The sequence below is a fragment of the Cherax quadricarinatus genome, chromosome 17 (assembly GCF_038502225.1).
Source record: "Cherax quadricarinatus isolate ZL_2023a chromosome 17, ASM3850222v1, whole genome shotgun sequence".
Classification (NCBI taxonomy): Eukaryota; Metazoa; Arthropoda; class Malacostraca; order Decapoda; family Parastacidae; genus Cherax; species Cherax quadricarinatus.
The window spans coordinates 27,908,740-27,936,319 of NC_091308.1; the positions used below are offsets into that span (position 1 = coordinate 27,908,740).

Below are 27,580 nucleotides of genomic sequence, written 5' to 3' on the forward strand. Positions count from 1 at the left end.
ACTTGTTCTCTCTAGGCTGGAATACTGCTGTACATTAACATCTCCATACAAAGCAGGTGAAATCGCAGATCTAGAGAGTGCACAGAGATCCTTTACTGCACGTATAAGTTCTGTCAAGCACCTTAACTACTGGGAACGCTTGGAAGCACTTGACTTGTACTCGCTGGAACGCAGGAGGGAGAGATATATCATAATCTACACTTGGAAAATCTTGGAAGGAATGGTCCCAAATCTGCACACAGAAATCACTCCCTACGAAAGTAAAAGACTGGGCGGGCGATGCAAAATGCCGCCAATAAAAAGTAGGGGCGCCATTGGTACACTAAGAGAAAACACCATAAGTGTCCGGGGCCCAAAACTGTTCAACAGCCTCCCATCAAGCATTAGGGGAATTGCCAATAAACCCCTGGCTGCCTTCAAGAGAGAGCTGGACAGATACCTAAAGTCAGTGCCGGATCAGCCGGGCTGTGGCTCGTACGTCGGACTGCGTGCGGCCAGCAGTAACAGCCTAGTTGATCAGGCCCTGATCCATCGGGAGGCCTGGTCGTGGACCGGGCCGCGGGGGCGTTGATCCCCGGAATAACCTCCAGGTAACCACAGACTGGGGCAGCAAAGGAGAGGGGGCAACATATGCTCCCTCTTACCTTCTATCACAAAACACACAGCTGCGCACATCTCACAAAGAATATCATCACTTGTTGACCGTCATCAGTGAGACAACTACCATTGTACATAGACTGGTAGTCTCCCTTTAATCTGATCACACACAAAGCGAATTCTTGCGTTTACATTTTTTTTAAGTTGCCCCTTCAAAAAAATATATACACGAGGATGCCTATGATCTCTAATATCCTGTTTGTTATTTAAATGAATCGAAAATTGGTTATACCTGGTTTCCAAATTCACAAGTTTAAGACACGTAACCCATAAAATCCCATTCTCGCACCAGGAGTGATACGTGTACAGGACTGTACATTTCCAGGGGCGGACTAACTGCCATTTTGTCGGTAGTGGCCAGTCTGTTTTATCAATTTGCTTATTTATGGTCAAATATACGTTTATAATGTGATGAACCGTAACCCAGCCCCAACCTAAGGTGACGAGAACGTTTCACAAGTTTAGTGAAAACGTATAGAAATGACCGTCGTGAATCACGTCAGAAAATTAGCTTAGCAAAATAAGGTTAAGTTGATCCTTATCATGTTTTGACGTGAGTGACGTGCAGGTAAGGATATACGAGTGAGATCGTGCATTTGAGGTTGTGCAGGCGAGGTTTTGCAGGTTAGGTCGTGCAGGCGAGGTTGTGCAGTTGAGGTCGTGCAGGCTAGGTCATGCAGGTGAGGTAGTGCAAATGTTCAGTGGTTCATGCGTCTCTAAGGCACCACAGTGAACCGCGAGGTATAACCTTGAGTGGAACTCAGTCATCCCGGTGTGTTACGTGGACGTCTCTAGATGGTAAGAGAATATGTAATAATAATTTCACAACTTTACTGTGAATATGTGTGTGTGTGTGTGTGTGTGTGTGTGTGTGTGTGTGTGTGTGTGTGTGTGTGTGTGGCGCTACACTAGTTGGTATGACTAGCACACTTCACAGAGTAACATGTAACCCAAGAGCTAGAGTCAGTCCATGTTACGAATCTGATTATTATTATGTTTGGCGATATTGCTTTCGTTGTTGTTATTAATGTTGATGACGTCGTCATTATTAACGTGAAGCGCTAAACCTGTGTGGGTCACTTACTACAGGGCCAGTGGAGGTTCGATCCTCCGTCCGCTGATCGCAACTACTTTTCTGACCACCCAGGCTGTTTGTGTTGGCAGGCAGTCGGGAGAAACGTGTAATGCCTTAATATCCTCGTGTTGATGAAGGTGTCAAGACATCAATCTTCACTGCTGAATAAGCATGCGTGGTGTTGTGTTTACCTCCGACCAACTACGCTTGCACCCCCCCCCCCACCTCCCACATTAATTAGAAAGGCGTATGCATCATCGAGTTACGATGTAACCTTCAATATATGCACGAAAATATGAATAGAATTACTGGAAAATATTTTACATTCAAGGCGCGCAGGCGTGGTGTGGAGCAGCATTTTAATAGCATAGAAGTATTAAGGTCAGAGATGAATTAAATCAGACTGAGGAAAACGTAAAAAAAACAGGTAGGGCAGTTGCCATGTAGTTATCAGACCGAGGATCGAGCCTCCATTGCTCTATATAACCCACCCGGGTTTAGACAAATTAATAACACGGAGAAATAATAAAAATAATAAGTTACTATCATTAGAAATTAGAAGACGAGGAGAGATTAAAAAACTACGATATAGCAAATCGGAAAAAATCTTTTGGAACTAAAAGTGCAAGAGGAAGCACAGGAAGAATTACAGTAAGAATTTTAAGTCGAGTAAGTTACAGAAGGAGGTTTTAGCAGCAATACCTACTATATAACTCCCGATGAAGCAAGTAAGTGCGAAATGCCTAGAGCTTGTGTTTTCCACCCTAGCGGCTTGTTTTATATTGCTGAAATCCCCTTTTCACGATTTGCTTGTTCATGAAGTTCACTGCATGTGGCAGGATTTAATGAAATAACTTATCACTAGCCTGGTGTTCCAGTGTATGGGAGTGACAGTCTAGCTTTGGTTAGGTGACCTTATCTCAGATCTGGCTGAGTATCTTAAGTACTGTGTACTTTGATGTAAAGTGTGCAGGTTCGAATCCTGCTGTGAACTGAGAGATAATGTTATATATATATATATATATATATATATATATATATATATATATATATATATATATATAACATTAGAGAGAGAGAAAGAGAGAGAGACGCTGGTGTTAATCCCCCTTACACATAGTGAGGGTACTGAAAATTCTTGGTACCCCTTACATTTATTGAGTTCTCTCAGCATACCTACTCAGTGTGCCAGTGCTTTTCATTGGAAGTATTTTGAATAGTCTGCCAACCTTCTTGCTTTCTTACGGAGTGATTTCAGTGTGAAGGTTAGAAACCAGTTCCCCCATGATATTCCAGGTGTACATTATGGTTCGTCTTTCTCGCCTAAATTTAAAATTCAAAAATTTTATTTCTTTGCATAGTATACAATGTGCAGTTTACATGTAATAAAATATTGTTAAGCACAAAGAAAGCCACTAGCATTATGAGCATTTCGGGGCAAACGTTCAAGGAATTCCAAGCGTTCCCAGTAACCCCCAAGGTGCAGTACTGGATTAGCACGAGCAGTGAATATCTTGTAACGTTCTCCTGTTCTCTTACCTTGAAGGTGGTGGGTGGAGGGGAGGCCTAAATTTAGTCTGGTGCCTAGAGGGAACAAGTCACTTCAAAAGTGTCAACATTGGCCTGGCATCTCTCGTTTTCGATATTCTAGTTATCCTTGCAGTTGTGATATCGTTGTTGTGATTCTTTTATGCGAGATCCTCTGTATATCATATTGTATATCACTGTATATATCAGTGTATATCTTTGTATATTATTGTTCTTGTACATTCCTATTATCATGGTCCCGCCTGCCATTAATATTCCTCTAACATTGTTTTTAAATTTTTATATGTATATGCTTTTGAGTTCCACCGATCTCAGATGGTTCTTGATCATCACATTACACTTTTCCTGTTTTTTTTATTAGTATGTAGCACCTGACTTGTGAAATTATGCTTGTTATTACACGTGTGATTTTTGTTTCCTGGAGTGCTCTGGTGTATGGTGTTCCTCCAGTATTCTCTCTCAGCAATTCCCTGTTGTTCGTGACACACACCACTGAATTTCAATATTTGTATACCATGTTTCTTTCTCTGAGTGCATTAGTAAGTGCTTCAGTAGGGTTACAGGAATCTGGGTGGGGGTTAGGTTGAGAAGGACTCTTGGTAGGGAGACGGAAGGGAGGGGTTCTTGGTGGACAGAGAACGAGAGGTTTTGTTTGTATGTGAAGAGGACTCATGAGTCAGAGGTGAGGAGGGAGGGCAGAATCAAGTGTGTGGTACTGACTTAATTTAATGTTTAGTGGGAGGAAGCTAGCAAACCCAGGGTCGAACCCTGGGTTAGGTGGGACGCATGGACAAGTCTTCTTACAACTGGTGTCCTTGTTGCTTACCAGTAGTAGATACACAAGAATTAGTCGACTGTGCGCAGCATCCTGGAGGACTTAAAAAAAAAAAAAAAAAAAAAAAAAAATCCCATGAAAATAAGTCCTACAGCTTGGATTTCTTGAGTTATCCTGGGTTATTAACGCTTGAAAGTTATGTATCAGAATGGAGAGTTCTGTTCACTAATTTTGTTCTAACGTCATCAGATACACACCAAATTCAGTTACCTTTTACTCACCGCTTGAAGACTTCCAGAAGGTGCACTAAGAAAGATAAGGGTTGAGGGTGAAGCATGATGCGTACCCACCCTTTTCCCCCTCCCGCTCCACCTCTCCCTTCCCGCTTAAAAAAAAAACACTCGTCACAAAACGTTTTCCGTGTATCTCAAAACGTATCTGTCAGCAAGGCAGCAGATACGTGGTAAGGAACTTGCCGCTCACACTCACAAGGCTTCGCTCATACGGTGCGACTATGGTGCGTTAAGATGAAAAATAGTGCAAAAAAATAGTCAATAATAGCATACAGTGCTTAACAACATTCCTCGACCTGACGTTATAGGAAAACTTTACCCAAGGCTTTGAGAAACAAACCTCAGGTATCACCAGTGAGGAAGTCTAGAAAATATCTTAACCGGCAAACGCAGGCTGTTAACGGGAGCTGCAATTGCATCAGTAATACTCCCACCCCTACAACAGTAGCAACAACAGCAACAGCAGCAGCTGCAGCAGCTGCAGCAGCTGCAGCATCACCACCACCACCACCACCACCAGTACTACTAAACCATCACCGCCACTAGTACACCACCACAGTTATAACGCCACCACTCGCATTCACTCTATCAAGGTCCATGTTTTTGGCTCCGAGTTGAGTGTCCAGAAACTAGTGATATATTATTTGATAAATATTGACCCAAAGTGATTATTATTATTATTATTATTATTATTATTATCGAAAGTAAGCGCTAAACCCAGAAGAGATTTATTTATAACTGAGAATAACCTTAATCTCAAATTAATTATACGTTATTCGAAAATTGTGTAGTAAATATTTATCAGTATGGCGACCACTGTGAAGAAGATCTTCAGCAGACTCTTGAAAAGAGAGCACTTGCATATGATAGTTAATGCCAAAGACACTCAATATCGTCTTCACGTGGTTACTGGAGACCGACGTGGTGCAGGCACGGACGCCAACGTGTACGTAGTGCTACACGACATTCACGGACGGACGTCTAGACCAATATATATAAATAAAAAATTAACTAATGATAATGAACGAGGGTCCACAACTATCGTCGATGTTAAGGCGGACTGTGGCTTGCAGAGCCCCATCGTCAAAGTGGAGGTGTGGAGGGACAACTTCGCTGACATTACACTGGTGGGCACCATCACACAAAATCTATTCGGTTATCGATCCAGGCGAGGCTCCGCAGCTTGGTTCTTGGACCGCATCGAAGTCGAAGAAGTTTTGAAAAAGCACACCTCAGAGGCCCTCACCAACGGCAGGAACCTCTGTCAACCCAGCGAGAAGAACGTTGAATCTCACAAGACTGTGCACAGATCAGCCGAGGGCGGAAGAGTATGGGTGTTCCCTCTGCAGAGATGGGTTTCAGCAGGCAGAGTGTACTGTATAGAACTCCATGATTGTTTTCTCCCACAAGAGGATCCCAATAGGGAGTCCCGACAGATAGATCTTCAGGAGAAGAGAAAAGGATACAAGTACGCCCAGAAGGTGGAGGATGGTCCAGCACAGGTAACCAAGACTCACATTCTGTATATCGTGGCTTGCAGTATGATTATTTTATGCAGTTTTGTTACCCACAATGCACGTAACTTTAGGTTATCATTTATTATTGACTGAGTTCACTTCAGCAGTGTATACTGTTGTTCCTACGCAAAGTCGGTATAAGATACGTGATTAGAATTTAGTATTTATAGTTAATCCGAGTCATCGTTGTTAATGTACCTAAAACCATGTAAAAACGTATTGATTTTAACCATCCTAAACGTTGCATACACAAAAACATGTTAATCTGACCACAGTATGAACGTTGGAGGCATAAAGTGTTGGTCTTATGCCATTATTGTCGTAGTGTGTTTATTTTATCACATGTTATGATTCGCCATGCTATTTTTTGTATTAAAGTTTGTTTCCTGTAAGATGATTGGTGATGATGCCTTTGTGATGGTTGATGGTTTTGTAGTGAAGAGACTTTGTGTAGAACTAACCTTTGTTATAGAAGTTTCTCTTTGGGTAGAGCTTGATCATATTACACAAGTAATGATACAGATGTGTATATATATATATATATATATATATATATATATATATATATATATATATATATATATATATATATATATATATATATATATATATATCTGGGAAGTGATGAAGCAGGTCAGGTTTCATCTGTGACTGTGATATGAGTGGGCGTCAACGTCAGCTGTGCAAGGCGTGTTAGATAGTGGCTTTGCCAAACATGAGGCCCTTTGAATCCCTTTTGGTGGAGGCCTGTACGACTGCTGCTTCAAAACAAAGCCCTTCTATGTCTGTGGTCTTCTTTATGGTTAAGGGTTCTGGTGTGCAGGCTGCGTACTGTTTTGCCAAAATAAGAGTCACTCTCTCTGTAAGGGATTGTGCACACGCCTGCCCCTGTGTTATGATGGTTGGCATTTGGTTTGGTCAGTCCGTATATGATTTTAGATGTTATTCCTGCTACGATGGTGTCGCTTTGAGAGCCCGAGTTGCCCTGTCAGCTACACTACCGGTAGGAAATTATATGCGTTGATTGTTACAGTTGTTGTTTAAGAATGGTTAAAAAAACGACAAGTTGCTAAATTAGACACATGTGCAACACTTGGACATCGTTATTGAGGAAACCCAAGTGTTGCACGTGTGTCTAATTTATCATCTTGTCAATTCTCTGAACCATTTATCTACATTGTTGTCAGACACAGCAACATCTTAGGATCTTGATACAGGGAATTCTTCACTTACCTAACCTACAGTCATGACCTACTTCCAAATGTGGATTTGTCCAGTGTGATATCACCTACCACTGCTTCACCTCACCTGTCTACAGTATATAAGCCACAACTTCGCGCATATGCTGTATTCTTTTCAAGATTGACGGAATGATGACATCGACTTCAGGCTGAGGGACTGATTACCTCAAACTCCTTCTGATCTACACCATTCTTCTTTGTATAGGACTGATAAAGCGACTGTGTGGCGAAACGTTTCCTTACTGAAGATATCCAAGTGTTGTACATGTGTCTAATTCACCAACGTTGCCAGTATTCTTCGTAGATTTGTTTAATATCTGCTTTCCTCTTCGTCTCCAATCTTAGACGTAGGGAATTTTTTTTTTCCATACGACTGACGGAGTAGGGTCGAGAGGTACTAACTTACTCTAATAGGGACATGCAACGAGAGCCACAAGACTTACCCAGGAGGTCAGATAACAAACCTTCAGAGGGTTTTCTTAAGTGCCAACAATATACGAGTTATTAGTGGTAACCTTATGCTTTATTTGATTATACGTGACACTCTGTGTTGATAATGCTGTTAATTGCGGATCAGAGGTCACGGTGAGCCAGCCGAGCTCCCAAAACTTCAAGTCGCCAATACTTCGGATCACATACAAGTCAATGAGCGGCTTGGGGCACTACCAGACACAAAATGCGAGACAGCTCAAGGCCACAACATCACACTCACTCAAGGTCTGTCGGCCATTCAGACAAATAAGGCGTTACTGACTCGAGGAAAAGTTTTTCTCATTCCTCGTGATGAAAAATAAATATTTACAAAAATTAAATTTAAGAACAAAAAAAAAAATAATTACAGAAGCCTTGAAGAGACACAGTAACAAAAGTCACTACATATTACGAACACAGGTGGTAGTTTAAAATGGCCTGTAGTACCTGGGCGCAACTAAGTCAGCAAACAAGACAATCAGCAGGGCATAACAAGGGCAAGGTAAACACAGTAGGGGTAGATTTGTTTTATCTGGCTATTGGGCTGGTCTAGTAACTTGTCAGGTAGCGTAGAGGTAGGAGAGATATACAGCCGTTGATTCAAATAAAATAAAATCAAAGTTTATTCTCTATAAGGAGTACAATGCGGGGTTTACAGATTTTGGTTATTGTGTGGTTTACATATAATAAAATACTAATTACAGAGGGGGCCACTAGAACACCTAGCATGGCTAGGCATTTCGGGCAAACTTAGATTAATTCTTAACCCTAAATTATTACAAATTGTGGAGTAAGTTGACTAAATACTAAGTGACTAAATACTAGTTTGTGAGTTTAGCAATGTGAATGCTTTTGTTTTGGCACAATTCATAGTTTCTATATTGGAGTATCACAGGCAAACTTGTGACTAGTTAGGAATCATTATTTTAAGATTAAGATACGTATTTCTGTGCTTATAGTCAAATGGATGAGTGAGTGAGTGTAAGTGTGAACCACCAGGTGGTTTTTATGTAGTTAGTTGACGGGGTGTATCAGGGAGATAAGATGTTTTCTAACGGTAGTTTTGGGTTTTCAGGTAGGGTGTTCCAGATTTTAGGGCCTTTGACATACATTGAATTTTTGTAAGGTTTAGTCGGACACGGGGAATGTCGTAGAGATGTTTGTCTGGTGTTATGCTTGTGGGCCCTGTCACAACTATTAAGAAAGCATTTTAGGTCAAGGTTAATATTGGATTTTAAGGTCCTGTATATGTAGACTGCACAGTAGTAAGTGTGGATGTTCTGAACAGGGAGTAAGTTTAGATCTATGAAGAGTGGGGGGGGGGTGTTGCCAGGGATGGGATTTAGTGATTATTCTTACTGCGGATTTCTGTTGAGTTATTATTGGCTTTAGGTGTATTGCTGCAGTTGATTCCCAAGTGCAAATAGCATAGGTATGGATAAATGAGTGAATGGTATAGTGTGAGAAGGGCATTTTGTGGCACGTAGTATCGTATCTTGGAGAGGATCCCAACTGTTTTGGATACTTTTTTTGATATGTGTTGGATATGGGTGCTGAAATTCAGGTTGTTGTCGAGGTATAGGCCTAGGAATTTGCCCTCATTATGTCTGGCAATTAGAGTGCTGTCGATCTTAATGTTTAGTTGCGCAACACCTGCTCTGCTACCAAACATAATATAGTAGGTTTTGTCAGTGTTAAGTGTAAGTGTATTGGCTGTCATCCAAGTTGATATTTTGAGCAGCTCCTCATTAACAATGGTACTGAGGGTGGCAAGATTAGGGTGAGAGATGACATAAGTCGTGTCGTCAGCAAAGAGAATGGGTTTCAGGTGTTGGGATACGTTTGAGAGATCATTGATGTAAGTGAGGAAGAGCAGGGGTCCAAGGACACTTCCCTGCAGAACTCCAGTATCAAGTGGCCATGTTGATGATGCTGTGTCTTTAATGGTGACATACTGATACCTATTAGTAAGGTAGGATTTGAAATATGCAAGTGCATGGCCTCTTATACCATAATGGTCAAGTTTGTGGAGTAGGATGCCGTGGTCTACTGTGTCAAAAGCTTTTCTTAGGTCAATAAAAATTCCTAGCGGATATTCCTTATTTTCCAATGCTGTGTAAAGCAGATCTAGCATTTTTACAATTGCATCATTAGTGCTTTTATTTTTCCTAAATCCAAATTGGCAGGGGTTGAGTATGTTTTGTGCCGTTATAAATGAATACAGTCTCCTGTGCACAAGTTTCTCGAAGATTTTGGATAGCAATGGTAAGTTTGATATTGGCCTATAGTTGTTAACATCTGTAGGGTCACCACCTTTATGTATTGGTGTAACCCTTGCTGTCTTGAGTAGTTTTGGGAAGGTGCTAGTTTCTAGTGACTTGTTAAAAAGTAATGAAATAGCATGCGAAAGGACATGGGCCGCTTGCTTGTACAATAATGGTGGGACATGAGACAGGTTCCCTGAGTTATTTTTAAGTGACTTTATAATCTCAGTGACTTCGGTGGGCTCAGTTGGTACAAGATAGAAGGAATTTGGGAAATTCCCATCTAGATAGTCCCCGGCACGGGCTTTTACTGGCAAGATTAGATCCTATGGTTGAGAAGTCGTTTATCTTGTTAGCTGTTTCAGTGGGTTGCAGTGGTGTTTCATTAGGTTTAGTTAGGATAATATTCTTGTTTTTTTTTTTCAGTTTGTGGGTGCCCAGAATCTGAAAGAGTGTTTTCCAGGTCTTTTTTATATCTCCTCTTGTGTCAGTGAATCTGCTGGAGTAGTACAGTTGTTTGGCTTTCTTTATTACTTTGGTGAGAACTGATGAATAGTGTTTAAGAATATCTTTGTGTATTAAGCCCTGTCTATATTGCTTTTCATATTGGAATAATGGGGTTGACAGCGGGCAGTGTGAGGTGTGCCCAAGCCGGTCCAGGAGGGAAGCTGTTAACTGGACTGCTGCAGGTCTAGGAATGAGAGACATGCAGGGTATTTCTACCTTGAGGACCTGCCCTCTGGTGGGCACTCAGGGAACTAGGCCCACAACAACTCACTCCAAGGGGAGAATATGATAAGTAGACAGTAGGCTTACTGTCTACAGATTACTTTACCTATTTATTCCTTCACCAATATTTACACTATGTATAATGTTAACGATTAGAGAAGTCAGATGGAAATGATGCAATCCAGAGTCACTCAAAGCATGAATAGTCACGACCAATGTCTGAAAGTCTGCCACTCAGACAAGTAAGCTGACGTGACGTCACCTTGGCTGAAGCAGCAGGCTTCCTTGTGACTAAACAATAAATGCTGGAATGCGGCCCCAAAACTGCTACACTCACTGATTGAGAGGGCATGTCAAATGATTGTGTGATGAACATCGAGTAAATTATAATATACTCGGTGCATGCCACCCTACATATAAAAAAAAGGCTTGAGAGATGGTGCAGGATACCTATTATAAAAGGCAAGGTTGGGATGAGTACACAGAGAAAACTCAGCAAGTGTAAAAGGACCACAACTTTTCGGCACCATACCTTCATATACAATGGGGATTACCATAAAATAACCCTAGCTGTTTTAAAGCTCGACAAGTCTCTCAAAAAAGTTTCTGATCAGCTGAGTTGTTATGCATACATTGGACTGAGGGCGGCAAGCACCAACAGCTTGATCGATCAGTCCAGAAACCATAAAGCCTAGTCTGGGAGTGGACCATGGAGTGGTGACCTCTGGAAGCGAGTACAGGTAGGTAACCTAAGTATAAAGCATATCGTAAAATTAACATAGCCAACAGCACAGCCTCTCAGAGTGCTCCAGTAGTAGAGAGAAGACAGAAGCCCCAGAAATATGGACTGGAGGACATCGGTTGAGGTTCACGCGATCTGTCTAGACAAGTCGCGGGAGGTAAGAGGTTTTGAAGTTATGAAGTAGTGTTCTTGCCATAGACCAATGCACAAAGTCATAACATTAGTGACTATTTCTTGGCCAACAAGAAAGTGAGCAACATGCTTGTTGGTTCAAATGGCTGCTGTCAAAGCCAAAGTGGAGTAAGTAATGTTCCAGTAGTAGATCGGTGTGCGTGTGCGCGCGAACACTCTGAAATAACATAGTAAATTAAGAATAAATCAATCTCTGAAGAGAGACGGGGCGTGAGACGTGGTGTAACCTGACACTGTTTTAACATGCACTGGACTATGAGGTCTCAGCTGCTAGCATACACCTACAAGGGTAGCATAATTACAGAGGTGTACCAAATAACGCACCATAAACAATTTTAAAACTTAGGCGACTGAAATACTAAGGAGTGTTGGAGAGCAGGGAAGTAAGTGAAGTGATTCTCTTTCTATATATATATATAAAAAAAAAAGGCGGAAGTCACCAAGTCGAAAGGAGAAAAAACGTATATTAATCAGAGCAACTCCTAATTACAGATGGAAAGTATAGACAGTGTAAGAATTGTAAAACAGATGGCGCTGAGAGCCGCCTATGACAGAAAATGGAAATAGGAAGGTTAACTCAATGAGACACACACCCATACCTCAGCTATGCGACGACTTAGACATTGCCTCATCAGTACTCATTACGTCATGGATTATTGTGTTACGAGTTTGTTGTGTCAGTTACCTGTGTCATTACATAAGTGACACCTATAAGGTGCCTTTCTGAGTGAATAATCATTAATACGTAGGAACCTGAAATTTATGACGAAGTTTTGGTCCGACTTCGACCATTAACTAGGTACGAAGAACGTGAAGGATTAGGGTTATGATAATGAATTAATAATAATAATAATAATAATAATAATAATAATAATAATAATATGTATTTCTACAAGTACAACTTATACAGGCATAGCTGATATCAATGATATGCAGAGCATTTTGGGCAAATTAGATCAGTTTTATAATAATAAAGGACCCCAATGGAAATAAGTCACTCTGACTTTTTTGGGTTATCCCAGGTTCTCTACACATATGCTGCTATGTATGATAATTCTATGTAACTGTATTTGTGTATACCTGAATAAACTTACTTACTTTATCCCCAGAATGTGACCCACACCAGTCGACTAACACCCAAGTACATATTTTAGTGATAGATGAACAGGACCAGCAGGTGTCTTAAGGAAACACGTCCTGTTTCCATCCATACTGGGAATCGAACCACGGACCTCAGTGTGCGAGATGAGTGCGCTAGCAATCGAGCTAAGGGGCACCTCCTCACTAGTAACGAAGTCTGGTATTATACTGTGTTAATATTAAGTATAGATGCGAATATACATTCCTTGTAATATAAATATTAAAGATGTTTGCCTGTTGTGGAAAATTTTGGATTTTCCTAAATTCAGAATGGGTAAATTTGAATACAATTATGTGATGCTGATTTGACCCTTTGGAGAAATTTCGAGTGAGGGCGGGTGCAGAACAGCTGCTAAGTGATGCTGGGGAGGGGGATGCCATTTGCAATGTGTGAACACTGGCCGTGGAAAATTCTGCTACAATCATAAGAACATAAGAAAGGAGGAACACTGCAGCAGGCCTGTTGGCCCATACTAGGCAGGTCCTTTACAATCAATCCCACTAACAAAACATTTGCCCAACCAATTTTCAATGCCGCCCAAGAAATAAGCTCTGTTAACCCTATCCACTCATATGCAAGTCCCACTCAAATCCAACCCCTCTCACTCATGCATTTATCCAACCTAAATTTGAAACTACTCAAGGTTTTAGCCTCAATAACCCAACTAGGTAGACTGTTCCACTCATCAACTACCCTATTTCCAAACCAATACTTTCCTATATCCTTTCTAAATCTAAACTTGTCTAATTTGAATCCATTACTGCGGGTTCTCTCTTGGAGAGATATCCTCAAGACCTTATCTATATCACCTTTATTAATACCCATCTTCCACTTATACACTTCGATCATGTCTCCCCTCATTCTTCGTCTAACAAGTGAATGTAATTTAAGGGTCTTCAATCTTTCTTCATAAGGAAGATTTCTAATGCTATGTATTAATTTAGTCAATCCGGCATCTTCCAAGCCAAACTGGGGCTTTTCGGCCTGAATTTATAATTAGGAACCCGTGTTAATGTCCCTTGCTGAAGAATTAGGACAGGAAATTTACGGGACGTCAAGAATTGCATGTGGAGGACGGAAAAATAGAGGACTTCAATGAATCCTTCACAACAACACACCTTAGCTAAGTGACACTTACCTATAATGTACAGTAGTTTTTGTGTTAGCCATCGTAAATCCTATCTGCTAGGGAAGTGTTAGTGTGTGTTCCATCAGCATTGTCTTCCAGTAATTAAATGGCAAGTGTTAATACCAATTATATTTTATGTACCCAGCAAGCCTAATACTATATAGTCCACACAACTTTAATTAGCAGAGTAGCTGGTTTTAATATTATAATTATTAATTTAATGTCAGGTCTAGCTTTTAGTGAGAGTGATGAAGTGGGCAGTGGAGGGCGATACAGTTGAGTGACCTACTGTGACTAAGTCCCATTTACCTCACCCAAATTACTTGCAGGTAATAATTCATGTAATAACCTGTATGTCTCCTTCGGGTGATTTGTTCAAATAATAATAATAATAATAATAATAATTTTCACGCCTGTAATCAGTTTTATATTGTTTCTGAAGTTATTCATAATTTTTGTCTTAATTAATTACAATAATTCCTTGAATTCCGAAAAATGGTGTGTTAGTAAAGTGATAAACGTCAGTGAAGCTTTGATAAAAGAAACTATCGTTGATTACGAAGCTTCAGAAGCAAACAAAATTACTGAATAACAGAGATCATATGAACAACTGTTCTAAGTTGTGAGAAAGAACCTAGAGTCTATGTAGTTCAGGTTGCTTCAGATATATGCCAACAGACGTAAGGATAAACTAGCCCATACTAAGAAAACTTTTTTTTCAACCAAAACAACCATCATTGCGGAAGCATCACTTTTTAATAAACGTATACCTGACGAAAACCTTTGAGTGGGCGCTTACCAGATTAATGAGGTAAGATATATATATATATATATATATATATATATATATATATATATATATATATATATATATATATATATATATATATATATATATATATATATATATATATATATATATATATATATATATATATATATATATATATATATATATATATATATATATATATATATATATATATATATATATATATATATGTGTGTGTGTGTGTGTGTATATAGCTCGCCTGAGCATATACCACACTAGCCCACCCGTGTACACGCTAGCCTCCCCGAGCACACACTAGCCCCTCTCCCCCGTATACACGCTAGCCTGCCCGAGCACACACTTGCCCCCCTCCCCCGTGTACACGCTAGCCTGCATGAGCACACACTATTCCCCCTCCCCCGTGTACACGCTAGCCTGCCCGAGCACACACTTGCCCCCCTCCCCCGGGTACACGCTAGCCTGCATGAGCACACACTAGACCCGCTCCCCCGTGTACACGCTAGCCTGCCCGAGCACACACTTGCCCCCCTCCCCCGTGTACACGCTAGCCTGCTCGAGCACACACTAGCCCCCCTCCCCCGTGTACACGCTAGCCTGCCCGAGCACACACTAGCCCCCCTCCCCCGTGTACACGCTAGCCTGCATGAGCACACACTATCCCCCTCCCCGTGTACACGCTAGCCTGCCCGAGCACACACTAGCCCCTCTCCCCCGTGTACACGCTAGCCTGCCCGAGCACACACTAGCCCCCCTCCCCCGTGTACACGCTAGCCTGCATGAGCACACACTATCCCCCCCTCCCCCGTGTACACGCTAGCCCGCCCGAGCAAACACTAGCTCACCCGAGCACACGCCCTCTCATCCACATGACCGCACGCCTGCCAATCCGACCATATGCCAGCCGGCTTTCGTCTTTGCCCAGCGCCACACCTTCCTGCCTGCCTCAACAGATGAGCGCTCGCCCGACTATAAGTACTACCTGTACACCTGCCTACCTCCCTACATACCCGCTTATCCTCTCGTCTGGCCAGAAACCTGTCACTCTGCCTTCTTGCCTACCCACCTGCCTGCTAGCCCATCAGATCAGACACCCAACTTTCTAGTCAGCCGCTTGTCCGCCATCCTACCTGCCCATCCACAAATATACCTACCAGCCCACTCTCCTCCCTCCTCTGCCACAACACATCCTCCCTTCTATCAACCCTCCATCCCTCTCTCAACACACCCAGGAACCCCACCACTCCTCCCACTCTCTCTTCCTCCCTCTCTTGCATATTAAATTAGCAGCTTCAGCTACAAAATCTAAAACATCTTTATTAACAACTTCCCGGTTAGCTCATGAGATGCCGCGTAGCTTAGTGACTGCTGAGAGCATTCGACTTCAAAACACAAGATCCCGGGTTCGATTCTTGGTACACAGAAACACAGGCAGCTAGCTTGTGCAAATGGTTTTAGAAAACCGACAAGTTGATAAATGAGACACTTGTACAACAACTGGGCATCTTTATTCTGGAAATGTTTCATCCTAGGCAAGCTTCTTTACACCCTTACTGTCGCCATCCACCTATCAATAAAAGTAGCTGTGTGTTATCTGATTGTTGTACAGCATTTTACTAAAAATATGTGCATATTATATAAATACAGAAAGGAAAATTTAACCTGAGCACTCACCATTTAATTACTGGATCACAATTATTATTTGTGGAACACACCCTAACAGAATTTACGATGGCCAACACAAAACTACTGTACGTTATGGTTAGGCATCACTTAGCAAAGGTGTGCTGCTGGGAAGAATTGGTATCATGTGGGAGTTCGACACGTGGATTAGGTAAAGAAATACTCACGTAGGCTGGTAGTACGTATAATTACAGATAATGTGTGTAACGCCCTTACAGCCATACCTATCTCACTCGCTCCTCTCGTAACACTGACTGACTGACTGGCCGCCCACGTACCCATAGAGGGTCTTTGAATAATGCCAGGTCAGCGCAATATGAGTTCAGATAGTGACTCAGGCAGAGACGGTTGGTCGTGAGTCAACTGTACACTGGTTACTGGTAACTGGTTACTACTACTGAGAGCTCGGCGACGCTAACGTATGTCGTCCCGACATACAAATACAAACTAGAGATGGCAGGTATACGGCTTGGGCTGATTCTATACAATGTCAAAGTACACAACAATTAAACATTATAACATACATAAGTAGAACATTGGAATGGAAGCTTACGTAACTGAAACTGTAATGCAATACAAGGTATAATATAGCACAACTTAAAACTCAACAAATGAACATCGAACTCAACGTTGAGATTACTAGTGATAAAAAAAAATTTGATCGATCGACCTGTATTCATGTGATCTACGGATTCTGAGGAAGGAATATATACAAAGAAAGAGTGTTTAACAGAAAGGCAGATTCGGTGCACTCAAATCTAGACTGTTAACTCTCAGAATGCGGAGAGAACATGAACACAAAAAAAAATTCTTGAATACTGATAAGTTGATACTGTAATTATTCATCTATACAGGTTATTTACATTTAACCCCAACTCTGCTAGGGTGAGATTGACATATGCAGAATGGGTGTCATCTCTGGGAGGATCAAACTCTGTAGCATTGGCTAACTCATGCTGTATTTGAGGCAAATCTGAATTGGAAGTTACAAATGATACTTGAGGATTTCTCAATACCTGTCGTGTACGTAGGGAATAACGACATTCAGGTTGATCGTCTGACTGAGTATCAGAGGAAGAGAGTACAGGATCAGGAGGATTGTCAGAGTCTGTCACATTAGTCTGGGTTGGAACATCATTATCATCACATACTAACTTCATATGATCCAAATGCGATTCTTTATACTGACCAGTACTAATCTCTCTAACCTTATACTTATTACCAGTGATATGTTCAACTACTCGATAAGGACCAACAAACTTTTGATCAAGCTTTGGCATTGCAGACGTTTTGTTAAAGTTAATCAGCATAACTCTCGAACCTACTTTGATTTTGGATGGCTTTGCTCGAGTGTTTGCGACTCTTGTAAATTCTGCTGTTGATTTATGAAGTGTTTCACGGATTCTTCTAAAAACACTTTGAGCTAAGCTGGTACGAGTTGCTATGAAATCATCAGGGTTGTAATTTGGTTTCGGATTAGAATATAACAACTCATAAGGCAAACGTTTATCTACACCATACAATGCATAATGTGGAGTGTCACCTATAGAAACATTGTAAGCAGAATTTATAGCACACTGCACATCAGGTATAACTTCATCCCAAGTTTCACTGTTGGGATTGATAGTGGCTCTCAAGACATCAAGTACTTTCTTATTGGTTCGTTCCGCTAACCCATTGCTGGCAGGATGATGAGGAACAATGGTGGATTTAGAGATCTTGTACAAGGTGCACAAATTTTCAAGAATTTCATTACAGAATTCACCTCCATTATCTGTTACTAGGGACTTAGGAGTGGTATGCCTGCAGATAATGCGTTCTTTAAACGCTTTAGCTACTGTCTCGGCAGTCTTATCTGCAATAGGAACTAACTCACAATATCTGGTGAAATGGTCTACCATAACACACAGATGTTTGTTGCCTTGGAGGGAACATTGGAAATTAGTTAACAAATCTAGCGCAACTCTTTCCCATGGTTCGCTAGTAGTTGGATATACTTGGATTGGATTAGGACCATTAGCACTGCCTTTATGTTGCATGCAGACACTACATTTCTTAACATACTCAGAAATATCAGTTGCCATATGAGGCCAAAAGTATTTCAATCTGGCTTGTTTTACTGAACGATCCATACCAGGGTGTGCTACACCTGGTACATCGTGAACTAGCTGTAAGGCTACATTCACTAGTGACTGTGGAATTACTAACTGGTATACTCTTCTGCTAGGAGTACCCAACTCAGCTGTTCGATACAGTAATTCTTGGTTCATGACAAAGTCACTGATGGGTGCTGGTGGCTTCACAGTCAGAATAAGATCTTCCTGGAGCAGGAATCGAATCACACCAGACCACATGGGATCTGTTCTTTCTTACTGGAGGAATGAACAAACTCGGTGGAGTGGATGACTCCCCCCGGTTGAAAAATTAACGCTATAACACGCAATATGAGCAAGGGAGAACGAATCTACTATCTCAAACTGCAAGCACAGGAGAAAAGAAATGAACACGGTGAACAATGCTGATATTCTGAGTCGCACACAGTGACACGAGGTATCAACTATAAAGAAACTACACTTACAAACTTTAACAACGTGGAAGTTACTCGAGAAATAACTTCTTACAATGCACTGATTACTGTCAACTAGGATGGGATCACAATCTGAAACACAAGGGACAACAACAACACTCAAGTGAGCACACTAGCCACAGAAACGTCTTTCTGCACGGCTTGTGGCATCAGCAAGAGATGGCATAACTCGTTGCAAGTAAAGTTCTTCTCAAAGCGTCCCCTGGGAAGGAACGAATACTTGAACAAGTCGCCATCGCAAGGATAGTAGAGCACTATCGTGCGTGCATGATATTGTGGCTGGAGTCCAGACAGGAGTGACAGTATTACTAGTGCCTGACCGCTCGGCTACGTTAATAAGTAATTCACGGATCTATAGGAACTTAATCTGAACTTCACATTTCGCAGCACTTTAACAAATCTCAGATACAAGCTGTGAGAACAAACACATTGTTCGAGGGCTAGGTATTGTCTTTCAGTCAGTAAGGGAATGTGAGGACTGATGACAGGAGCAGCAATAGCCTGAGAGGTCTGAGTATCGACATTCACTAAAGTATCACTTGACGGTATGTGAGACATGGCAAAGTAGCACGAGAACAAATAAGGCAAAAATAATGAACAATAAAAATGATATAAAATTCTAGAATTGAAATAAAAGATATACAACTAATTCTGCAGAAGGAATAAAAAAAAAATGTCTAAGATACACTGCAAGAGGAAGGACAACTCAAGGTCAAGAAAAATTTACATTGAAATATACAAGTAAAAATATTACTGGAGACTGAATTAAATGCAAAATGAGCTGTCTTTACTCTTGCTAATAAAGAAATTAATTAATTAAATTTTAAATCAATGTAAAAGTATAAAATAAAATTATTAAATTGTTAACTGGGAAATTTAAGTATTTTCTAAGAATGCATAAACGAGATTAAAATATAAATCATAAAAATATCAATAAAAGAAAATAATTCACTGCAGAACAAGTGCAACAAAATAAAGTGTAGAAATAATCACTGCAGTAATAAAGTGTCACTGGGAAAACTCAGGTTAAATAATGAAATTAAAATATGAAGAAAAAAAAATGATTGAACACTTTAACTCTTAATTGTAAATTAGACAAAACAATTTACTCAAGCAGAGTAAAGAAAACACTTTACGTTAAAAGTAATTGAAATTGCATCAAGAGTGAATTTGTTCAAAGAAATATAAAAATATGAATAAAATAAAACAAAGGAACAAAACGGGTAAATTAACACTTACAGTGGCAGGGCACACAATATTATGAGTATATTCTTACAACAAAATCTTGCTGTGACTGATACGACAAAAATTTGCTGGCAAAAATAATGGTACACAGTCTGCGAAAAAAATTAGAGGAATGAGACACTGCTGGCATACGAAAAAAAAGACACACATAGAAATAAATGGATAATTTGGTATACTGGGGTGAATATCACTGCGTGAAATACAATGACAATTACTGGAGAATACAACGCTGAAAGAATACAATAAAAAAATTGAATCACTTCACACAGAGTGACTGACTGGTACACTACACAATAATACTTACTAGAGACAGGAGTAGTATAAAGAAAAAAAAAACACAGATAAAAAAAAAATATAAGATAAGTGAAAACACTGAAAAACACAAGGTTTAGAGTACACAAGAAATTTACTATAAATGTCTCACACATGCAAATGTCTTTAAATGCAAGAAAAATGTCTCTAAACTATCACTGAAGTCTGTAGTGGTAGACGGGCGGTGAGGGGTGATGAGGTGAAGATGTTGTCCTGTGGGCGGGTGGTGTTTCCTCCTACACTCACACTGTTGTCGTGAAGAAATGTGCTTTCTAGGTGAACTCACATAACTGGCTTTATCGTTCGTGCACAGCTACAATCTCTTGACCAATTATGTGAGCCAAAACAGTAGTAGGACCCGGTACAAGGGTACAAACAACCACAGGTAGATGAGGTGGGTGTCTGGTGGTGGAGGGAGAGAGTATGGTGGGTGAGACTCTCGCTGGGGCACTGCCGCGCACCCCACTCTACCCACGAAGGTGGCTTGATAAGCCACTCTATGCCACAGGAATGGTGAAAACCACTCTTAGCATCCAACAGGGAGCACAAAGGATATAGACAATACTTCAGAGGAACTTAGCTTACTTCTTACTGCGTGGCTTACTTCTCTCTCTCAGCTGGGTTAGAAGCTGGGTTGGCTGACTGGCTTACCCCACGAGAATGGCTGACTGGAAGACGTGTAACGATGCACAAAGCACGGAGGAGCAGTTGGATGACAGGAGACAGGCTGGATGATAGGCTGACTGGCGTTCACTTCCACAGTCTGGCTTACTGACTGGCTTAATTGCAAAATCCGGGTCAACCCCTCGGAGATTGAAGCAATTAGCACACGAACTAAGCCAGGAAGCTTGAAACGGCTGCAACAGGCTCGCAGGCTGGAGGTGGTGCGTGAGGGTAGTGCTGGTGGGTGACGGTTCACCTTTGACCCTGCCGCTACTCACAAACAGCCTTCTAACGTCTTGAATTACCCTTAAAAACGTAAATCCACGCTCCACACCGCTGTCACCATTTATCATGTGGGAGTTCGACACGTGGATTAGGTAAAGAAATACTCACGTAGGCTGGTAGTACGTATAATTACAGATAATGTGTGTAACGCCCTTACAGCCGTACCTATCTCACTCGCTCCTCTCGTAACACTGACTGACTGACTGGCCGCCCACGTACCCATAGAGGGTCTTTGAATAATGCCAGGTCAGCGCAATATGAGTTCAGATAGTGACTCAGGCAGAGACGGTTGGTCGTGAGTCAACTGTACACTGGTTACTGGTAACTGGTTACTACTACTGAGATTGGAGTCCTCTATTTTTCCATTTTCGTTGCCGAATTGTAAGGGGTTTTCACACTACTTATCCTAATTCGTCAGTGGAGAACATGTCAGCAATTTCTAAATTACGGACTGAGGCCAATATACACCAATTTGACCTCAATGATGCCTGATTATTAGACGAATGTAACAACCAACGTACACACATTAAATTCACTATGGCATCCTCCTCCCCCTCCTCCTCCTCCTCCTGTATCACTCTGCTGCACACCCTCCTTCACACCAAATTTCTTGAAGGGTCAAATCAGCATCATATTTTAATACACAATTATATTATTCATATTTACACATGCTGAATTTAGGAAAATTATAAAAAAATCCACAACCTCTGTACTGAAAATCATTTTCATTTGTAGCTTACATGCTTTCTCGCCAACACCTTTAATAATAACCTGTTCCATACACACCGGATGATTCATAAACAAACAAAAGAGTGGAGGTGCCAGAATAGGCTAGTGACTGGGATAGGGGGGATGCAGGCAGGCACAGTGCCAGCTCCTCTCCTCTTGTTCAGTTCTTTATTTAATACAACCATCACTCACTCGCATCGTTACTACGAGTGTTTTGATCCATCACCGAATAATAGTAATGCCTTTTAATGGGAAGGTTGGGCTACATGGACGCAGTGTATATATAAAATACGTATATATATATATATATATATATATATATATATATATATATATATATATATATATATATATATATATATCTTGATCAATACCACTCGCTTGTGGTTACAATAGTATGTAAATGCTGCTCGTGAATATAGAACACCAAACAGGGATGAGAACGATATTAGTTTAGAAGCTACAACACCTCTGTATGCCCTCGGATGGCGGCCCAACGGCTAGCTGTGTGCTGGCTGTACCATTCTTGTAGGGTTGGGTGGTCCTGTGGTTTAAAGCATCATGTGGTTCTCGCTTACCATGAGGCAGGCCAGTACAACATGGGTTCGAATCTTTGGCTAGCGCAGTGTTGTTATTGATTATATATATATATATATATATATATATATATATATATATATATATATATATATATATATATATATATATATCGTGCCGAATATGTAAAACTGGTCAATTAGCAAGAGCTCATTTAAAATTAAGTCCTCTCTAAAATTTTCTCTTATACGTTTAAAGATATATTTTTTTAATTAATGTTAATGTAAAAAATTTTAATTTGGAACAAAAGAATCTTAGAAAACTTACCTAACCTTATTATAACAAGAACAATTTATTTTAGCCTAACCCAACTAAATATATTTTAGATTTGTTTACAATAATTTAATACTAAACAAATACAGTGAAATATATTTTTTTCGTTAGGTTCAGAATGATTTTGGCGAAATTATTGCATACACAAATTTTCGTTTGTCCTATATGGCAAGATGAGCGTTGCTATTTAAGCCAAGATCGCAAGTTCTGCCTATTCGGCACGACATATATATATATATATATATATATGTATGTATATATATATGTATATATATATGTATATATATATGTATATATATATGTAGATATATATACAGGAAGGCCCCGCTTTACGGCGTTTCACTTTACGGCGTTCCGCTAATACGGACATTTCAAATTATGACCAAAACTCACTATACGGCTCCCCCCACCTGACTTTCTAATACGGTCACCGTGCCCCACCCTGTTTGTTTACATTCTCCATGAGCTCAGTAAGCACTAAGTCTCTCCATTTTGTCTGGAAACTCCAAAATTTCAAATGTTTTTAAAAGTTATTTCATATTTTATATATACTCTGATAATTATACTTATGTATACCTGTACCTAAATAAACTTACATACATCAAGTCATTTAAATGTCGTATATTACGTTAATATACACATTTTCATTAATCCATCCATGATATTTTTTTCAAAATTATATAATAAACACGATGCATAACATATAAATAAGATAAATACACCCCACAGTAGAATAAATAAACATAAATGTGAGATGTGAGCAGACGACTTCCACAAGTGACGCCATAATAACAATAGTCACCGAGTCTCATTAAATGTCGTATATTACGGTAATATACACATTTTCATTAATCCATCCATGATATTTTTTTCAAAATTATATAATAAACACGATGCATAACATATAAATAAGATAAATACACCCCACAGTAGAATAAATAAACATAAATGTGAGCTGTGGTAGCAGACGACTTCCACAAGTAGTGATAATAACAATAGTCACCGAGTCTCATTAAATGTCGTATATTACGGTAATATACACATTTTCATTAATCCAGCCATGATATTTTTTTCAAAATTATATAATAAACACGATACATAACATAAAAAGATGATAAATACACCCCACAATAGAATAAATAAACATAAATATAAGATGTGGGAGCCTGGTTTGTTTACTCTGTGCCTGGCCTGTCACCTCTCATGTACTCATTCTTTCTCTCTCTCATTTATTCGTTTTATCTCATTTACTTACTCCTGACCCTACATTAAGACTACAAATATTTTAAGGTAAGTAATGAGTGAACTGTATATACATTTTATCGCTCTGGGATGCTTAAATATCATAGAATAGTATGTGTGGGTGGGGTGGCCTGGTGAGGTAGCCTGGCTATTACAATACATACCACACTTGATTTCTTACAATAAATACTACTTGTCTCACCCTAGATTAAGACTATAAATATTTTAAGGTAAGTAATGAGTGCACTATGTGTGTATTGTACCTTTTTATTGTTTTTTGATGCCTGGTTCTATTGCTAACTTAATATATGTTAGTGTAAACTTGTTATCTAGTGTTTGTATGCATTTATAAGTGGAAAAAAAGGGTGTTCCACTTTACGGCGGTTTCCGCTTTACGGCGGTAGCCTGGAACCTAACCCGCCGTATAAGTGGGGCCTTCCTGTATATATATATATATATATATATATATATATATATATATATATATATATATATGTGTGTGTGTGTGTGTGTGTGTGTGTGTGTGTGTGTGTGTGTGTGTGTGTGTGTCTGTCTGTCTGTCTGTCTGTCTGTCTGTCTGTGTGTGTTGTGCTGAATAGGTAAAACTGGTCAGTTAGCAAGAACTCTTTTAAAATTAAGTCTTTTCTAAAATTTTCTCTTATAAGTTTAGATATATTTTTTCGTTTATGTTAATGTAAAAATTAATAATTTTGGACCAAAAGAACAAGCGCAATATAATTTAGCCCAATGCAACTAAATATAATTTAGATAAGTTTACAATAATTTAGTAAACACAATGCGAAATTATTGCAAACACAAATTATATATATGATAAATTGATCGATACCATGCCTAACCCTTCTAGGGTAGGGTAGGTGCCTAAGCCCGAGCCTTTAGCTCATAAGACTGTCATTCCCATTTGCACCCTTGGGGCGGGGATGGCAGACCAGAGAGGCCTAGCTTGTGGCTAGGCCTGGGGACAGTTGGTCCCAAAGATGAGGAGGTACTTGTGCCTCCTCCCATGGGAGACTTAGGTCTCAGACACTCCCTAAAGAGGGAGCCAAGGCCGGGCCACCGCTTGGAAAAGGCCTGGGCCGGGAGAATACCGGCTAATCTTTAACTAACTAATGATAAATTAGACACATGTGCAACTAGATGAATGGTTCAGAGAACCGACATGTTGATAAATTAGACACATGTGCAACTCTTGGGTATCTTTATTGAGGAAACGTTTCGCCACACAGTGGCTTCATCAGTCCATACAAAGGAGAATCTTGAAGAATAGGAGGAGAATGAGGTAATCAGTCCCTCAACCTTGAGTCGATGTGGTCAGTCCATCAATCTTGAATAGAATACGGCATACGTGCTGAGAAGGAGCTTATAAACCGTTGGCAGGAGAGGTGAAGCAGTCAGAGGCAGTGTAACACTTATTCAATGTTGAAGTAGGTCGTGCCCAAGAAATAGGCAAGCGAAGAATTCCCAAGTATTAAGATCCCAAGAAGATGCAGTGTCTGACAGGTTTGTAGATGAATGGTTCAGAGAACCGACATGTTGATAAATTAGACCTACTTCAACATTGAATAAGTGTTACACTGCCTCTGACTGCTTCACCTCTCCTGCCAACGGTTTATAAGCTCCTTCTCAGCACGTATGCCGTATTCTATTCAAGATTGATGGACTGACCACATCGACTCAAGGTTGAGGGACTGATTACCTCATTCTCCTCCTGTTCTTCAAGATTCTCCTTTGTATGGACTGATGAAGCCACTGTGTGGTGAAACGTTTCCTCAATAAAGATACCCAAGAGTTGCACATGTGTCTAAATTATCAACGTGTCGGTTCTCTGAACCATTCATCTACAACAAATTATATATATATATATATATATATATATATATATATATATATATATATATATATATATATATATATATATAAATATATATATATATATATATATATATGCAATAAGATCACAGTAAACAGGTGATTTTAAAATATGCAAAACAACCACTGTGAAAGAGTAGTGAAATTCCAAGCACTTTCGTGACTACTCACAGTGTCAAGGAACTATGAAAGTAATACATCAAAGGAAGGCAATTAAAGGGCTTAGACTACACCTCACAGTCAACTCCCACAATAAAGAAACACCTGATGCGCGACAATACCGGACTCATGAGAGAGGAACACTGCAGTAGGTCCGCTGGTCCAACTAGACAGGTCCTCACGACATCCCACTAACAAAATATTCTACCCAAGAAATAAGGTTTATTAGACAAATAATAAACCTTATTTATTGGACAAATAATAAACCTTATTTCTTGGGTAGAATATTTTGTTAGTGGGATGTCGTGAGGACCTGTCTAGTTGGACCAGCAGATCTACTGCAGTGTTCCTCTTTTCTTATGAGTCCGGTATTGTCGCGCTTCAGGTGTTTCTTTGTTGCGGGAGTTGACTGTGAGGTGTAGTCTAAGCCCTTTAATTGCCTTCCCTTGATGTATTACTTTCATAGTTCCTTGACACTGTGAGTAGTCACGAAGGTGCTTGGAATTTCACTACTTTCACAGTAGTTGTTGTGGGAGACGGCCGACTTGTTGAGAAAAAAAAAAAAAAAAATATATATATATATATATATATATATATATATATACATATATATTCATATATATATATATATATATATATATATACATATATATTTATATATATATATATATATATATATTTATATATATATATATTTATATATATATATATATATATATATTTATATATATATATATGTATATATATATATATATATATATATATATATATATATATATATTATATGTATGTATAATATATGCAAAACAACCACTCTGAAAGAATAGAGAAATTCCAAGCGCTTTCGTGACTACTCACATTATCAAGGAACTATGAAAGTGAAGCATCCAAGGAAGCTATATAAGGGGTCGGCCAGCACCTCACTATCAGATCCCACAACGGTTAAACACGTGACGCGCGGCGAGCCAACTTGGATAGGTCCTTTGCAAAACTCACCCCCAAGCTATTTATTTGTCCAGTGTATTATTAAATTCTTCCCAAATTCTATTAATTATAAATGGATCTAATTTATATAAACCAAAGGAAATATTCATATTATTGTCAAAACTGCTTTTTATGAAACAAGATTCAATTATATTCCTGTCGACCATGGACTTGCTTGATACTACTTTCTCAACTTTTTGAAATTGGATGGTTAAAATCTCTTACATGAATAAATAGAGCATTGGAATCTTGTCCAGTTCTAAGGCTATATTTATGTTGTTTTAATCTTAGTTCGAGATTTTTACCAGTTTGACCGTAATAAACTTTATCGCAAATTTTACAAGGAATCTTAGACACATCCATCAGCATT

At 39.7% G+C, this 27,580-nt stretch overlaps 1 protein-coding gene across 3 annotated transcripts in view; it reads left to right on the forward strand.

Moving 5' to 3' along the window:
- The window catches only part of LOC128686355 (allene oxide synthase-lipoxygenase protein), a 180,351-nt gene that overhangs the window by 105,676 nt on the left and 47,095 nt on the right, over window positions 1-27,580 (forward strand). Inside the window, exon 1 of one of the 3 annotated variants that reach the window (XM_053773195.2) lies at window positions 5,140-5,850. The exons of the other annotated variants lie outside the window; for them this stretch is intronic. Coding sequence (XP_053629170.2) covers window positions 5,155-5,850 — 696 coding nt within the window. The 5' untranslated portion in view covers window positions 5,140-5,154. Of the gene's footprint in view, window positions 1-5,139; window positions 5,851-27,580 lie in introns of those variants that run through there. 3 annotated transcript variants of the gene reach the window in all.